Genomic DNA, 18586 nt, shown 5'->3' with positions numbered 1-18586 from the left:
CCCTGCAGAGGCAAAGTGGTCTATCAACCTCCTGGAACTCAGAGCCATTCGGTTGGCGCTTTTGGAGTTCATCCCGGTACTGGTGTTGAAGCCTGTACGGGTACTGTCGGACAATGCCACGGCTGTGGCCTATGTCAACCGCCAGGGAGGTACCAAGAGCGCCCCTCTAGCCAAGGAGGCTATGAATCTTTGCCAGTGGGCGGAAGCGAACCTGGAGCAGCTTTCAGCGGCCCACATTGCCGGAGTCATGAATGTCAAGGCGGACTTTCTCAGTCGCCATACCTTGGAGCCCGGAGAGTGGCAGCTGTCTGCTCAGGCGTTCTTGGACATCACGAAGCGCTGGGGCCAGCCGAGCCTAGATCTGATGGCGTCATCGGCCAATTGCCAAGTGCCGCGCTTTTTCAGCAGAGGACGGGACCCTCGATCCCTGGGAGTAGATGCTCTTCTCCAACAGTGGCCGACACAAGAGCTTCTCTATGTGTTCCCGCCCTGGCCCATGTTGGGCAGGGTGCTAGACCGGGTGGCAAAGCATCCCGGCAGGGTAATCCTGGTGGGTCCGGATTGGCCCAGGCGTCCCTGGTATGCGGACTTGATCAGGCTCTTAGTCGACGATCCTCTGCGGCTGCCAGTGGAGCAGGGCCTGTTACATCAGGGTCCCGGGGTGATGGAGGATCCCTCCCCCTTTGGTCTTACGGCCTGGCTATTGAGCGGCAGCGTCTGAGGAAGAAGGGCTTCTCAGACAAGGTCATCGCCACTATGCTGAGAGCGAGGAAGCGCTCTACTTCTACTGCTTACGCCAGGGTTTGGCGTATCTTTGCAGCGTGGTGTGAAGCAGGCTCACTTTCTCCCTTCACTGCTCCAATTGCTTCAGTGTTGGCGTTCCTGCAAGAAGGTCTGGAGAAAGGCCTGTCGCTCAGTTCTCTTAAAGTCCAGGTAGCGGCTCTGGCTTGCTTCAGGGGCCGCCTGAAGGGTGCTTCCCTGGCTTCGCAGCCAGATGTGGTGCGCTTTCTCAAGGGAGTTAATCACCTGCGCCCTCCTCTGCACTCAGTGGTGCCTGCGTGGAATCTCAACCTGGTACTAAGAGCATTGCAGAAGCCGCCTTTTGAACCCTTGTCGAGGGCATCTCTGAAAGACCTGACGTTGAAAGCAGTCTTTTTGGTGGCTATCACTTCAGCCAGAAGAGTTTCCGAGCTCCAGGCGCTCTCATGTCGAGAGCCTTTTCTGCAGTTCACTGAGGCAGGAGTGACTATTCGCACAGTGCCTTCCTTCCTGCCCAAGATTGTTTCTCGCTTCCATGTGAATCAGCAGCTCTGTCTCCCTTCCCTTCGTAGGGAGGCCTACCCAGAGGAGTACTCTGCTCTTAAATATCTGGATGTGAGACGAGTCATCATCAGATACTTGGAAGTGACCAATGATTTCCGGAAATCGGATCATCTGTTTGTCCTGTTTGCAGGTCCTCGTAAGGGTCTGCAGGCTGCTAAGCCTACAGTGGCAAGATGGGTCAAGGAAGCCATTGCAGCGGCTTATGTGGCCGCGGGGAAGGTGCCGCCTATCCAGCTGAAGGCTCACTCCACTAGAGCTCAGGCGGCCTCGATGGCAGAGGCCGGGTCCGTCTCCTTGGAAGAGATATGCAAGGCGGCAACTTGGGCTTCGGCTCATACATTCTCCAAGCATTACCGTTTGACTGTGGCTGCACGGGCGGAGGCCCGGTTTGGAGCTTCAGTGTTGAGGTCAGGGATTTCAATGTCCCGCCCTGGGTGAGTACTGCTTCGGTACATCCCACCAGTCTATGGATTGATCAGCTTGATGATATGGAAGGTAAAATTATGTATAATCATACCTGATAATTTTCTTTCCATTAATCATAGCTGATCAATCCATAGCCCCTCCCAGATATCTGTACTGTTTTTATTCTGGTTGCATTTCAGGTTCAGTTACTTCAGAAAGACTTCGTGTTCAAGTTTTTCACTTGGATTCTTCAAGAGTTAAGACGAGTTTGTGTTACAGTGAGCTGCTGCATTCCTCTCCCCTCCGTTTTACGGGGCTGGATTGAGACTTAAAATTCTGCCGGCACTCCCTCCCGCTTCGTGCGGCTGTAGGGCAGCTTTGTACCCCTCCCGCTTCGGCGGTGTTAGGGTCAGTCAGCTCCTCCTGCGGTTGCGGTTGCAGGATAAGCCAGATCCCCCCGCATCGGCGGGTGTGGTGTCCCTCCCCCGCTCCGCGGGGATGAGCTGGACGGATTCCCCTCCCCCACTTGTGTGGGGATGAGCTGGGTTAATTCCCCTCCCCCGTTTCGGCGGTGGTGAGCTGGGCAGAGTGTCCCTTCGTGGGTGTAATTCTCTAAGTGCTGAGTCCTGCGGATGGAGCTTTGATATCGACATACTGAGGAGTTTCCGGCAGCACATGACCACATATAGGGAGGCAAAAGTTTGCTCTCTATCTCCACCTGCTGGTAGATGGACACAACCCACCAGTCTATGGATTGATCAGCTATGATTAATGGAAAGAAAATTATCAGGTATGATTATACATAATTTTACCTTTGGTTCGCCTGTTATTGAAAAGGTTTTAGATAAATATTCCTCCAAATTGTATGATACGTTAATTGCTATTGGTCTAAAAATGGTTTTAGCAAATTGGAAGGATAACTCCTTTCTTAATTCTCACTTTTGGTGGCATTCTGTTTTACAAATTCACAAATTTGAATTATCTTTAGCCATCAAAGTTATAAATTCCTTATATTTTGACAAAGTGTGGTTGCCTTTAAAAACTTATCTTTCTTTAAACAAGAGCTCTCCATAATATTTGATTGTAATTTTTTGTACCTATCCTTTTGGTTCTAATTTTAATTATTAATTTTATCAATTTCTATGTAAATTGCAGGTTCTGTTTTGAATTTATTTATAAATTGCTTTCCCCTAATCCCCTCCTCCTTTACCTTCCTACCTTTCCCTCCTCTGTTACATGTATATTGATATTCTTTGATTTGAGTATTTGATTATTCCTTGTACTTTGCATTTTATCTCTGTATCATTATAAATTAATAAAAAGTTTCAAGGACTAAATTGCTTCTCTTCAACATTTAGCATCTAGCATATAATGAACATTTCTGTCTGTCTGATGTGATTAGAATCCAACCACCAGATGCAAATCGCCTGTGGTGCGGGTTAAATATTGGCCAGCACGTTTCCGTCTTCCTCGCTCTCGGGACTGTGCTTGTGTGGCACACAGAACCTCCTGGAAGCCTTTCACCCAGTGGCATAGCCAAGGGTGGGCCCGGATGGGCCCAGGCCCACCCACTTTGAGCTCAGGCCCACCCAGTAGCAGCACACTTATGATGTGGTTGGCAGGGATCCCCAAGCCCCACCAGCCAAAATCTCCCTACAACTGTCCCTCCTGTGTACCTTTGTAAATAGCAGATCTTCGCCTGCAGCGACTGATACATACTGGTTTCACCGGCCCCACATCCTTCCCTCTGATGTATTCCTGCCTATGCAGAAACAGGAAGTTGCATCAGAGGGAAGGCTGTCGGGCCAACATGAGCAGTGTGTATTAGTTGCTGCTCGCTGCCGGTGAAAATCTGCTATTTACTACTTATCATTTCTAAAGCGTTACTAGACTATGCAGCGCTGTATGTCTCGTAGGTATTCAGGGGAGGGAGGATGTTTGAGAGACCACATGGCATGCAGGCGAGAGAGTAAGAGACCAAATCACTTGTGGGACAAGGCAGAGTTCTGCCTACCCATCTTGGGCCCAGGCCTACCCAAAATTGGGTATCTGGCTACGCCCCTGCTTTCACCTCTCCACTATGCTCTGATAGTCTTTTTTATTTGAATGCATCCCATATGTAGTTTCTCTGTGTACTTTATGCTGCATAAGCCGGCATGTTTAAATATAATTGAGATGAGATAAAATAAAAATGCACAACGACAACATGGATGCAACTTGCAACAGCTGATAGTTTGTTATGAATATACCAAGATGGCGGCTGCTGGGGGGGGGGGGGGGGGAGCCAGCTTCAGCGTTGTGACGTCACGCCTGCATAAACCCGAACCTCCTTGTCTTCTGCCGCGTTACGTTCTGCCGGAAACACTGTTTCCGAAACAGGAAATACGCCAAAGGGGCGTGGGAGAAGGATTAAATCGACGGGGTTGGTGGCGGGCGATTGCAGGCATGAGTTTAAAGGTAGGGTAGGGCGGAATGGGGCCCCAGAGGAGTTTGAAATTGAGACACAGCTGTCGGATAGGGGAGAGGGGAATGTACGACAGACCTCGGTCGCGTGTGAAGAAGGATGTTCGGCCTGTGTGAACGTGAGAAGTAGAATGTACGTGATTTGGTATCTCTGCTGTTTGGCTGAGAATGTGAACGTAAATGTTTCCTTTCACATTGACCCTTGAACCCCTTCCTCCCCCCCCCCCCCCCCACCCGAGAGTATGAAATCAGGCAATTCAATTATTTACTATAGAGTTAAATAAAAACAAAAGTAAAAAGTGACTTAGATACATGTTGGCTAAGTTCAGCTGATTATTACCCATACCTAGTCAGCTATTAAAATTTTTTTTCTTGTATTGCTGATTTCTTTTCATCATTATTTCCTGGTAAAATACTAGAGATGCCTCTTCCGCCCTAGCTGTTACCTAAATTGCCCTAGACTGAAACGGTTTGATATATTGAGCCCGTGAGAGGGAGGCATTGTCAGTTAGGCAATCATATTTGTTTGTATGTATGTATGTATGTTAGGTGGTGGACAATGGGCATACGTAATGAAACGTTATTAGGCTGGGAGATGGATGGATGGAAGGAAGGAAGGAGAGGGATCATGGCTGGTTGACACTCTGTTTAGATTTGCTAAACGATGCTGAAAATTACTGCTTGGCTATTGGTTTGTTTTCTCCACCAAAACTCGTTCTTTGTGATCACCAGTAATTTCAGAAGCTTAATTTGGTTTACTACTGAAACTGCATGGATAGATTAGCTGGCTAAGTCCTTACTTAGCTGATGACATCCTCGTGGAATTTTGTCTTTTGTAGACAGTGTTTGATTACTTCTCTCCATTTATTAATCTTTATGATCTTAATTTCATATTTATGGCAAAATAATTATTCTGTTAGAATTTATTTACTATCCTTTTTGAAGACATTCACCCAAGGCAGTGTAAAGCAACAAACAATAAGTTGAATATAGGCTATAGATAATTTAACAATAAAAATACTCAAATAGTAGTAAACATTATGATATAGTATGCTATTTACAGTACCTGTTAAAACATCTTACTAGACAGCATAGGGTTTGAACAGAGGTGTTAGGTATAGATAAGATTGAAAAACAAGAGAAAATATGGATTAAGGAAAAATTGCACATGGAAGTCAAAAAAATACATGAAAATGATCTTAAGTAGAGTAAATCTGCTATAGTATGTGCAGCTAGGTTGTTTGACTAGTTTGTTGCTTCTTCCATTAAAGACTTGGGAGAAGAGCTACACTTTCACCTGCTTCCTGAAGTAGACATTGTTTCATTAAGCAAAACCTTTTGGGAATGTTTCGGAGTGTAGAGGCTACTCCGAAGAATGCTTATTGGAAGATATCACTTTGTTCAATTTTCTTTTGGAGAAGATGTGGTCCTTAGTGATCTCAAAGGTGCAGATAGGAAGATCCATTTTATTTAAGGGAACCTCCATTTATAGGTATTTTCCACTTCCAAGTGTAAAAAGAAAAACTTTCTGGAATATCCATGCATGGCTGTGCATGTATCTGGAAACAAAAGAAAACCTCTGTGAGGATTCCTTTAGACCCTTTGATGGACCATGAAAATTTGGTGTGGATGAGATGCCCAGTGGCCATGTGACTTATATGCGAGTCACAGGGTGGGCTAAAAGTTAGGGTGCGACCTAACACACATACCACTTGAATTGGATTTACCATGCATTACTCATGTATAAGTTTAAAAGTGTACCCATTCTGTTCCACTTGGGATTCTATATACCTCTTGTATCTCCCCTCAGCCATCTCTTCTCCAAGCAGAAGAGTCCTAACCTCTTTAGCTTCTTCTCATAGGGGAAGCATGCCATACCCTTCCATCGTTTTGGTCACACTTGTGTAGCTTTTTTTAATTCCATCATATCTGTTTTTAAGATGCGGTGACCAGAATTTCACACAGTACTCAAGGTGTGTTTGCAGCATGGAGTGATAGAGGCATTATGATATTTGTTTTATTCTCTATTCCTTTCCTAACAATTCCCAAAATTGCTTTTGCATTTTTGGCTGCCACCTCACACTGAGCAGAAGATTATCATATGGTACAGTCTCGATAATCTGACCATCCGGCATATACGACAGACCCCCCCCCCCCCCCCCCCCCCCCCCCGTGATGCCATCGTTCATTGCTGATTAGTGTTAATAAACAATAGTTTAAAGATACCCTATGCCTGTGCTTTATGTATAAGGTATATTTTCTGTGCATTTTTAAGGGGTTACCATTGTTTTTTGTATTATCTGACTTTTCACTTATCCAACAATGAGTCAGTCCTGTTTATGTCGGATAATCAAAGACTGTATAGTATTGTTCATGATGATACCTAGATCCTTTTCCTAGGTGGTGACTCCTAATGTGGAAACTAGCAACATGTAGCTATAATTTGGGTTATTAAGATTTACCACCTTTTTGAAGGAATTCACTCAAGGTGGTGTACAGTAAGAATAGGTCAAACGTGAGCAATAGGCAATTACAGCAGTAAAAATATTCAACTAACAATACAAAGTATGGCATGGCATACTACTTGCAATGTCAACACAATACGTAATGGAACATTATAATTGATAGTGATGGGTAAGAAAGTAGGAAGTTAGAAAGTAAGGTGACTGATTTGAAGAAAGTTGCACATGAGGTCAGAGAGATGGTTAAATATTATCTCAGGGTAGGGGTGGATAAACTTGTCCCACTGCAGTATGTGTAGCCCGAGTAACTCCTTGAGTGAGACTTAGTTACTTCTTTCATTAAAGGCCTGGTTGAAGAGCCAAGCTTTCACCTGCTTCCTGAAGTAGAGATAGTCTTGTGTTAAGCGGAGCCTTTCAGGCACTGCATTCCAGAGTATGGGGGGCTACTCCAGCGAAGGCTCGCTTGCGGGTATCACATTGTGTAATGTCTTTTGGAGAGGGTGTGGTTAGTGAAAGCCCTTGGTTCCACTAATTATTAGGCTACTCCTCCACTCCAAAGGAAAAAGGGAGCGAAAAGCTTAAAAGCAAGGGGATGCCATGGAGCTTGAAAACTGCAAATTTGCCTTCGTTTCTCATTCTCTTTTAAATTTCTCCACTAATATATCTTCAACTTGTCCAGTTGCAGAATCTCGTCTGTGGGTTTGCTTTGTAGGATCTCAAGCAGGTGGTTTTCTACATTTATCATTTCACGTCACTAGGTGGCAGCATAAGACTTCTGGATAGAGTTTGCATTGCCATGCACAAAGAACTACACCATGCTGGAGTTAACTTTTTTTCTTTCCTAGAGAAGGGAAGGTATTGAGATGGGTTGACCTGAATACCAGTGCACAGAAAACTGTTAATCCAGAAATGAATCCTATATGTTTTCATTTGATCTTTTAGCAAGCATAAAACTTGGGTCTACAACAGGATATGAAGCAGGACTAAGGGAAATAAGTTGTTTTTGTTAGTTACAAATAGTTTCTTGGGTTAGAAGTTCTTTAACTAATAAACATTTAAGATATTTGAGGGTTTTTTGTTTTGTTTTTCTTTCTGAAGTTGGTGAGTAAAAGGGCTTGTTAAGGTCATTAAAGGACAAAGTGATGTGTAGTCGTGTCATTCCACTTTTATAGGTAATAAGTAGAGAACAAAACAAAGAAGAGAAAATAAGATGATACATTTTTTATTGGACTAAATACACTTTTTGATTAGCTTTCAAACGTAATACTTTCGTCAGGTGTTTTGATGTTTGCTTATTTCTGATTTGAAGAAAAATGTGTTGCCTTTTGAAAGGTAAACCAAAAATGTATTTAGTCCAATAAAAAGGTGGTATCTTATTTTCTTTTGTTCTTTTTCTATTTAAGGTCATTAAAGAAATCACTGGAAACAATAGTATTTCAGTCACGTGGTAGGCAAGCAACATAAAGTGTGGTACGGCGATCATATTTTTTTGTACATGCTTTAAACTTATCACCACCTCCACCAGCCTGGCATGAGAAGTAGGAAGAGGAGGAAGCAGCCCAAGGAGTGGGATACCATGCTAGATAAAACAGTGGAGTTGTTTGGCAATTACCTTATTACATAAAACAAGGGGTCCCAGAGTGCATGTGCACTCTGGATTTAAAAAAAAGGAAACTCTTTGCTTTGTAAGCATCTGGAGTGGATCTTGGTCTTTATGCCAAATAAGATATGCAGTAAAAATCCAGGCTATATTTAAGATCAGTTCACCGCTGAACCTTGAAAAATCTCAGGAGAGGAGAAAGACATCCAAGACTTTCCTGTGCTACAAGGCAGGCTGTCTCTGCTTCGTCGACTGCTAAACTTAGCTCCAGGGAGGTCAGAAGCCCTGAGATGTGCTGATTGCTTGGAGATTAATGAGGTGCTCTGTAGGCTTTGGAGGTGATCCAAGCACCTAACAGGAGTGGTACTGAGCCATTAGCACTTATTCACTTGTCAAGCATCCAGAGGGAGATAAAGAAGAGAATGTATCCTCAGTCTCTCCTGTATTGGACTCAGCTGATGAAATAAGTGTCCACAAACCCACCAAGGAAGAGAAATTTCACCAAAGGAGCCCTGGTTTTCTAAAGACTTCCCCATCAATAATAAAAAAAAATCAATGGTGAAATTCTTTCAAAAACAAGGCCCTGGAGCCTACATTTGCTTTGTTTCCGGTACTTTATAAAACCAATGTATGTTTTCCACTCCAGCTGAAAATGGAAGAGCAATGATCTGTGGCTGGGGAAGGAAACCATTTAAAGGAAGATAGAGCAGAAATAGGGATAGCTCTTTCTGATTTATCCATATTTATAAGGTTAGCTAATAGGAGACTTAATTACCAATTAGTAATAACCCTAAATGAAGACTGGCAAGGGGCGAGGGTGTAACCTGCACAGAGCAGCAGTACCAATCTTTAAATTAAGGCCTGGTTGGGGAGGGGGGGAGGTAACCTGTATGGTGTGGCAGTTAAAATTCTAATCTTACAAAGCAGAATGGATGGTCATTTCAGTCTTTATCTGTTGTCTGTGTTCCTATAATTATATGCCTAAGTATAAAATTGTGCAAATATTTGTCCTGTTTTTGTCACATCACACATCAGCTAAGTGCATCTTCTAATGCTCCTCAGTGCTCCCCCCTCCGAGAGGAGCATGAAAAGGTTTGGATTATTGATGAAGTACGTTCTAGATGTAGAAGTCGGTGAGCTACATTACTAGCTTTGGGGAGGGAGTGGTTATACACTGACCTCCCCTTCCCCAAATCAACTACTGTACCAGATTGTACCCCATCCAATAATGAATGCACTATGACACTTTCTAGCCATTGGTTCAGAGATCCCAAGTTAAGGTCCTGACTCGGAAACCCAGGTTTGTGGAGGGCTGTTCTAATTTCCATTTACTTCCATTGAAGTTGCTGAGAGTACAAAACTTTATTTCACTTTAGGGCTGTAGTTAAAAATCAGTGCTAAAGATGATTGAGGAATGTTTTACTTCTAGTGCACCTCTGTTGGACCAGCTTTTGCGTGCAGGTCCTTTCTATGAAAGTGTACTAAAATTAAAGCACTCTTATTGCATATTAAAATCTTCCTGCATCACAAATGAAGGAATTTGTAACATTTTTGGGCGTATTATCAGCTACTCTATGCCCCATCAACTGAGAGAAGGATTGCACAGTAATAGGCTTGGGTGATCCAAGTACAAACCTCAAATGGATAGTGACTTTAAATTCCCCCATAAAACTGTAGGAAATGGACTGAACAATAAAGCAGAGCACTTTGACGAAGACCCCAGAATAGAGAATGACACGAGGATAAAAATTGTCCCTGTCCCTACCCCCTTCCCCGTGGGCTCTGTTCTCATCTGCAGAAGCCTTGAACACTTATGATTTTATATTTAAATCCTTTTATTTTTTTTTATAAAAAGGAGCAATATGCTGTGCAACTGTTGTGTATAAATTACAAATGGAAAACAATAATAATAATGAGCAGCTATAATAAACCCTCCCACCACCACCCTCTATATTTCCAACCCTAACAATAGCTGACTTCTACTACCTCAAGGAATCCTAAGCCACCCTGTTAAAATGTCCAGGAGTACAAAATACAACATGTTCTGTATGCCCCAGAGGGAAGAAATATGCCCTGTGAAGCACTGTTATGATTTTTTAATCTGTGGATGAATAAGAAGTCATCAAAAATCTTAGGACTGAGTCTAGCTCTCATGTCTTCCACAGTCCCTCCAGCAATGTAAGATGTCTTCTTAGAAGATGTGCTGGTAGCAGGATGTACAGGATCCCCCATGCAAGTTTTGCTAGCTGTAGCCAGCATGTTTGCTTGTTTTTCCAAAAAATAAAAATATTTTCATCTGCATCAATCAAACATAAATAATAGTCCAGTTCATTAACAGGCTTCCAAATAGAAAGTGACATGGGGACAAAGTTTGTCCCTGTCCTCACGGGCTCTGTCCCCACCCCGTCCCTGTGGGATCTGTCCCTGTATCATTCTCTACCCCAGAAGAGGATGGTGTTCGCTCTGAATTTTAAATGCTCAGTGAAGAGATAGTATTACTGTTAACACATCTACAAGTAGTGGACACAGAATCGCCTTCAGATCACCTTAATATACTTAGTATATCTTGGAGGAAAGGAGAAACAGGGGTGATATGATACAGACGTTAAAATATTTGAAAGGTATTAATCTGCAAATGAACCTTTTCCGGAGATGGGAAGGTGGTAGAACTAGAGGACGTGAATTGATGTTGAAGGGGAGCAGACTCAGGACTAATGTCAGGAAGTATTTTTTCACGGAGAGGGTGGTGGATATGTGGAATGCCCTCCCGCGGGAGGTGGTGGAGTTGAAAATGGTAATGGAATTCAAACATGCTTAGGATAAACACAAAGGAATCCTGTTTAGAAGGAATGGTTCCGTGAAATCTCGATTGGGTGGCAACGCTGGTAATTGGGGAAACAAAATGGGAGCTGGGCAGACTTCTACAGTCTACGCCCTGATCATGACTGAATAGATAGGGATGGGCTTGAGTGTAAATTTTAAGGGGCTTCGATGTTAGCTTCAGAACTTAGTACAAGAATAGTACGGGGTAGACTTCTACGGTCTGTGCCCTGAGAAAGACAAGGACAAATCAAGCTCAGGTATACATATAAAGTATCATATACCATGTAAAATGAGTTTATCTTGTTGGGCAGACTGGATGGACTTTACAGGTCTTTATCTGCCGTCATTTACTATGTTACTATGTTAATTTAGTCCACATTATTGTGCTTCCAAAGCCTTGCTAGGATCCTGCATTGCCCAAGTCATACCGACCAATCTCATTATTAATAATAACTGTGTGAAACTGCTTGCAAAGGTGATGACAAATAGTATGGCACAAGTACTGCTGTTGATTGTCCATGATTCACTAGTTGATTTGTCAGGGATTGATCAATGGCAAAAACATTGTGGAGAATTTTAACATCCTTGGAATACAGGGAACTGGTTGGAGGGCCCTCACTGTTAATTAGCTTTAACACAGAAAAGCATTTGACTTAGTTCCTTGAGATTTAATTTATGCAACTCTAGAAAAGTATGAATTGATAGCATTTTGTGCCTATGATTAGGGAGCTATACTCCTTGCCCAGAGCTAAATTATTCGTTAATGGGCTAGGATCGGAAAGTTTTATCAGGGCTTGAGACAGGGCTGCTCTTTGTTGTTTGTGCTGACTCTTGATCCTTTCGTTCCGGTTATACAAGCTAATCCAGGGCATTCAAGTAGGTCTTGTATCTTTTAAAATAGTGGCCTTTGCTGATGATATATTGGTGCATTTAACAAATTCACATAGATCTCTGGAAGCTCGAGAGAGTTTTGGGGAATATGGAGACTATGCAGGCTTTCGATTAAACTTAATGAAGTCAGAGGTTTTGTCATCAGCAGAACTGCTAAGACAGATCTGGGGGGATCATTTTCCTGTATAGTGGGTGATGGGGCCTTTTAAGTATTTAGGGATTCAATTAGCATCATCCACTAAAATGTATGCTATTAATATCACTGAGCTATTGGAAAGTACTGGGCAGTTGGAGAGATTTACTGCTTTCACTTATTGGTAGAATTAGCCTCATTTGCATGGCAATATATTTTAATTTGCTCTCCAGATGTTTTTGGGCAAAGAGGAAACCTAAACTGAAGTTGCATTGTTTGCTAGATCAAAGGGGGTTGGGTCTCCCCATTGGGAGATTATATAGTACAGCCTGCCTACTAAGAGATATTATGGATTGGATGCAACACTGTCAATGATTTACCCCAAATGAATTAGAAATTGCTTATTATGCTTCTTATCAGTTTCCCTCAGCTGGAAGGGGACCCTTCAATGATGGACCAGATCTCTTTGAGGAGAAATGTGGCTTGAGCCTGGCCTAGATATAATCTAACCTTTCTAGCATTGGAGACAGCAGGAATTTGTTTATTGAAGCACCTCCATACAGGGGAAGGGCTATTGATTCCATTCTAGGAGCTCCAACTTTGTATAGGGTCTAGATGGGGCAATAAATTTGCTTATAGTCAGACATTGTCTTCTCATTGAACTGAGACCAGTTTAAACTTCATATGGGACAAAAGATACATGTTTTTTTTTTTTTTTAATGAAATTTCAAAACGTAACATTTCAGTTGTGGGTATACACAATGCCATGTATCAATTAGAGACAGGAAAAGATATGAGCAGGGTGAAGTAACCATGGGGAAAAAGAACGTAGGGATAGAGCTGGGGGGATTTGGAAATGTTGCATAACATCAACGGCCTTCTGGGGCTTAACATGAGTGCTGACCTTCAGGAGTGCTTTCATAGAACACCGTATGGAGCGTATTTTAAGCAGGCACAACTATTTAAATCAGGCAGACTACTTTCCCCTATAATGTCAAAGAATGGAGAACACGTTATATCATTCTTTTTGAAGCTGCTCAGAAATACATTTTTGGACAGCAGTAACAAGACACATGGCCACCATTCTGGGCTGTAGGGTAGCGGGTTTCCCTGAACAGTTACTATTGGATAAATCGGGTGCTTTCTGTGGGAATGACAGAGGAGGGACATTCTGTTTTGTAAAATGTGCATGATTATAAGAAAATGTATTTTGCAATCTTGGATTACTCCCGGTCCCCCAGTTTATTGGAAGTGAAAAGGCCAGCTGCACCTCCTACTATATATGAATGTGATATAATATCCGTTCTCTTTGCTCTATGTTGATGGTTGAATTTTATATTTGTAATGTTGGCCTTGGTTTCTCAATAAAATTGTTAAAAGTTAAAATCTTCCTGGAGAGGAAGTGACGTCACAAACTCTGATGGCTGCCTGAGTCCGGAGCTCCATTGCGTCCCTGCTTTCAATTAGTGAAAAAGAGCTTACACCTGTCTCTGAATTGTTACCTGGTATTACAGAAAAGCGTTGGACTCTTTTGTGGTCACTTTTGCTCGGCTGGGAATTATGTCCTCGATCCAGAAGGAGAGTGAACTTCGGTCAGCGCAGCAAGCCGGTAAGGCCGCGAGCCGTCATGTGCTCTCCTCGGCTCGTGCCTCCCATTCTGACTCGGACTCTGCTATGTCTACCGCTGAGATAGGAAGCGCTTCTGCTAAGTGAGGCATTTCAAAAGATCTTGCAAAATGCCTAAAGGTGATTCGAGAGGAGATTAAATCCTCTAAGGAGGAGATACTTGATCATATGGATGTCCTGTGTGTAGACCTGTGCGAGCTGGGAGGGCACGTGGAGGACTTAGAGGCTCGTGTCGACGAACAGGCAGAACAACTGAGCGGGGCTGATTCTAGAATTTCAAAACTCCTCGAATATTTGGATGAGCTGCAATATAATGTGGATGACCAGGAAAATCGGGGGCAAAGGAACAACCTCTGTTTTCGTGGGGTCCCTGAAGTTGTGAACAAAGAAGATGCAGTCTCGGTGGTCAAGCTGCTGTGCGGTAAGCTACTTGGATCAGAGGACATCGCGGTTGGAAGAGAACGGACAATAAGCCACGGGACATTGTATCTTGTTTCTCTTCCTATGTCACTAAAGAGAAGTGATGCAGCGGGCTCATCAGGTCTCACATATTGATTACAATGAGGCTCATGTGAAGGTGTTCCAGGATCTGTCCCAACTGACTTTGGCTAAATGTTGTGCGATGAAACCAGCTTTGAACATATTAATCACAAATAAAATCCCGTACCATTGGTCCTTTCCCTTTGCCCTCTGCTTCACAGTGGGGGGAGGGGGGGCTGCATCGGATCAGACTTTTATCTGAAGTTTGGAAGGTTTTGCACGATGAAGGCTTGATGGCTGCTGAACATCCGCCTGTGGATCTTGCCCCTACAGCTCGGGCCAAACTCCAGCAGTGGAAGCGTGTCTCCAACAAACCTAAGAGCCCCTCGAAAGCTACCTGAAGAGACTGATTTTATTGCAGGATTATATCTGATGGTTTCTGTGACTCTGTGTATAGGGAGGGGGTTTATTTTTGTATCCTTATGCTGAACCTATGGAATGTACTATAGATATAGTTTGCTCTAGTCTTGCTAGTGAGGGGTTGGAGGGGGGTGTGGGGGAGGAAGGGGAGTTATGGCTATTTCTTTGTGTGATGTTTCAAGAGGGATGTATGTGTTAGGGGTAGCAGGGATTGTGGGGGAGAGTTGGGTCTTGGGTGGTGTTTCGGTTTGGTGGGTCTCTTTCTCTGGTTTGCTTAGTAAGGGGGCTTTGTTGGTCCTTGTCTAGGGGTTTGTGATGGTTGGGAGAGGGGTGAGGGGGTGGGATTGTGAGTAATGTAAGGGGGGGTTGAAGGGTTGGGGGTCTTTGAAATGGGTGGGAGGGGTTGTTTTCTTTTTCCCTTTTCTTTTCTCTTGCTTTTCCTCACCTTTCAGCTGTTGGGTGAATCTGTGGCTTTGTGCTATGATTGGGCCTCACATTATGTGGTACGTGCTATAAATGAGTGTTGATCTTAAGTTTTTGACTTATAACATCAAGGGTCTCAACTCCCCTCAAAAGTGTCAAAAATTATTTAAGGAATTGCTGTTACATACTCCTCACGTGGTATTTTTGCAGGAGACCCACTTTAGGAGGGAACACGAAAAATTTCTGTTCCATCATCAGTACCCTAATGTTTTTTGTGCTTCCGATGCTAGCGCCTCGAAGAAATGGGGGGTTGCGATCTTGCTTCACTCTTCCCTGCAGGTTCAGGTGCAGAAAGTTAAGCGTGACCCTGGGGTCGTTTTTTGCTTTTGCATGCGCTTCTGAATAATTCAGATTTTTCTCTAGTTGCTGTGTATGCGCCTAATGAATCTCTAGTTGCTGTCTATGCGCCTAATGAATCTCGGGGGGAATTTTATGTTTGGCTTGGAAAAATGGTGCAAGCTGACCTGTTTGGTAAGTTGGTGTTGGGGGGTGACTTTAACACAACATTTGATCCGGTCATGGATAAGTCGGGTGCAGTCTCGAGGAATTGACATTAAAAATTCTAAGGCTTTGGTTGCTCTAGCCCGCTCTTTAGCTATATGCGATGTGTGGCATCTGCATCATCCTAGGGAAAGAGATTACTCTTTTTATTCTCATTCACATGATTCTCATTCTCGTATTGACCATCTACTCCTTGATGTATCTCTGACTCAATGCAGAATTACTTCAGGTATTGGATCTATTACCATTTTGGATCATTCCCCAACTTGGTTTCATCTTTCTGTGAGGCTGATAAGGATGTTAGGTGGACTCTAAATGTCTCCTTGCTAAGGGATGAGAAGTTGTTAGCTGCATATCGCATTCTCCTGAGGGAATATCTTCCCTATGGGGATTGTTTGGGACGCTTTAAAGACTGTAACGAGATTTTTTTTTTTTTTTTTAAACAGGCTAGTATCCAGGCCAGGGCCCGGCAACAAGAGGTGGCTACGTGTATGTCACAATTACCTTGTTTGGAGGCCCGACATAAGTCCTCGCACTCGGTGTCTATTTTGAGGCAAATCCAAGCTGTTCGCCTTAGATTGGACAATATATACTCAGAACAATTACAGTTTATAAGAGGTCAGCAACAGCTACATCAGTACTTTTACTCAGAATAAGCCTGGCTGCTCTTTAGCTCTTAGATTGAGGCAGCAGAGGTTTGACCGTACCACTCTGCGGATTGGAGATGGTAAGAATAAGGTGTTGACTCAGCCTTCTTTGATCCGTCAGCGCTTTCAGTCCTTTTATAGGTCCCTGTACTCGGCAGATTCTAATATTCATCATGATGCTATTGAGGCCTTTCTTTCCTCACAGAGCCTTCCCTCTTTGTCAGATGAGCAGTGCTCCTTACTTGATGGTGTCATCAAGGCAGATGAAATTGTTTCAGTTATTAAGGACTGGATGGTCTGCCGAATTATTTTTATAGGGGGTTTAGGGGAGAATTGGCTCCTCTCCTAGCTGAGATTCTTAATGATGTTCAGGAAGGGGAAGCTCTTCCTCCATCTATGATGGAGGCTTGAATAGCAGTGATTCCAAAGCCGGGTAAGGACAAGGTGGACTGTGCCTCATATTGCCCCATCTCCATTCTTAACTCTGATGTTAAAATTATAGCTAAGGTTTTAGCGAATCGATTAGCTAAAGTCCTTCCTGAATTAGTTCATCCTGACCAAGTTGGGTTTCTTCCCCAAAGGCAAGCTAAAGATAATGTGCGTCGTATGGTCAATGTGTTGCATGTAGCTACCAAGTCAAAGACCTCTTTATGTCTTTTGGGATTGGATGCCGAGAAGGCCTTTGATCGTGTTCGTTGGCCTTTTATGATCAGTGTTATGGAGAAGCTGGGGATTGGGCGGGGCTTTAGAGGCTAGACTCAAGCTCTTTATAATTCTCCCAGAGCATGTGTGCGTATTAATGGGGGTAACTCTCCTATGTTCCCTTTATCTAGGGGGACTAGGCAGGGGTGTCCCCTTTCGCCTATGCTATTTGCACTGGTCATGGAGCCTCTTGCTAATGCTATTCGTGCTAACCCTAATATCTCGGGGCTTCTGGTTGCTGGTCAGGATTATAAACTGGCAATGTTCGCTGACGATATATTGCTCTCTCTAACTAAACCTTTAATTTCATTGCCTAATCTGATTCAGCTTTTAGCAGAATATTCCTCGGTCTCTGGTTTTAAGCTTAATATGTCTAAATCAGAGGCCATGGCAGTGGGTATTCCTGGCCCGATTTTAGCGTCCTTACAAAAAGCCTTTTCATTTCCCTGGATGACCCGCGGCATTAAATATTTGGGGATTACTCTTACTAGCAAATTCTCTGATTTATTCTCAGCTAACTATCCTCCCCTTTTGAAGGATTTATATAAAGATCTGAAGGCTTGGGGCTCCATTGAGTTATTGTGGTTTGGAAGGATTGCTACGTTGAAAATGAATGTGCTGCCACGCTTGATGTATCTCTTCCAAATCCTTCCTCTGTTTGTCTCGCTCCTTTCTTTCGGGTATCCAGATTCGCCTTCTTCGTTTCATCTGGTCCAATAAAAAGCTGTGTCTTTCTAGAATGTTGTTGTATAGGGACCAAAAAGAGAGAGGGTTAGGTGTTCAGAATGTGTACTGGTACTACAAAGCTGCTCAGGCACGGGTGGCCATTGAGTGGTATCATGCAAGCCCCCATAAGAGGTGGATTGGTTTGGAACAGGATTCGGTTGGAGCATGTCAGTTGCGTTCTTTGATATGGCTTCCTCGGAGGTATAGAATGATGGATAAGGAGATTTGTCTCTCAATTTTGACAACTTTTCATTATTGGGACAGCTTATTTGTTAAGCAGGACTTGATACTCTCTAAGCTTATACCAGTAATTAACAATCCACTTTTCCCTCCAGGCCTTGAATCTGGGACTTTTACGAATTGGTTCTCGGTGGGCCTGGAGTCCTGGGGCCAATTTTTTGATGAGGGTGCCTTTATTCCATTTCATAGCTTGACTGAAAACTATGCAATTTCACCCAAGTATATTTTTGCTTATACACAAGTGAAGCACTTTCTTTCTGCTGGGGAATTTAAGGCAAAAGTTTTGCGTGAGGATTCTAAAGGGATGAGGGGTTTGATCTCTTGTTTGTATTCCTTTCAGTGTCAGCGGGTTTGGGACCCTGTTGAGTATCAAGTGCGTTGGCATCGGGAGCTGGGGGTGACTTTGAGTGATGATGATTGGAACTTTATGGAATGTGCTTTGTCTAGGATTTCTATCTCTATACCATTTAAAGAAAATGCACTAAAAGTCTTGTACAGATGGTACCTGACTCCTGCACGCCTTCATCATATGTTCCCGCAGGTGTCTTCATTGTTTTGGAGAGGCTGTGGGCAGGAGGGCACCATGGGGCATCTCTAGTGGACTTGTATTAAAGTTCGAGCCTTCTGGAAGTTGGTGCAGTACAGACTCCAGAGGTGGCTC

General features: G+C 43.5%; 1 protein-coding gene across 1 annotated transcript in view; it reads left to right on the top strand.

Annotated features, from left to right (window-relative positions):
- Nucleotides 1–4099: 4099 nt before the first annotated feature.
- LOC115458707 (DNA-directed RNA polymerases I and III subunit RPAC2-like) overlaps nt 4100–18586 on the top strand; it is a 39498-nt gene continuing 25011 nt past the window's right edge. The window contains exon 1 of the mRNA XM_030188533.1: nt 4100–4185. Within this exon, the coding sequence (XP_030044393.1) occupies nt 4174–4185 (12 nt within the window). The 5' untranslated portion in view covers nt 4100–4173. The remainder of the gene's footprint in view (nt 4186–18586) is intronic.

This window comes from Microcaecilia unicolor, unplaced genomic scaffold (genome assembly GCF_901765095.1).
Source record: "Microcaecilia unicolor unplaced genomic scaffold, aMicUni1.1, whole genome shotgun sequence".
Lineage (NCBI taxonomy): Eukaryota > Metazoa > Chordata > Amphibia > Gymnophiona > Siphonopidae > Microcaecilia > Microcaecilia unicolor.
This window is presented reverse-complemented; position numbering and strand designations above follow the sequence as displayed.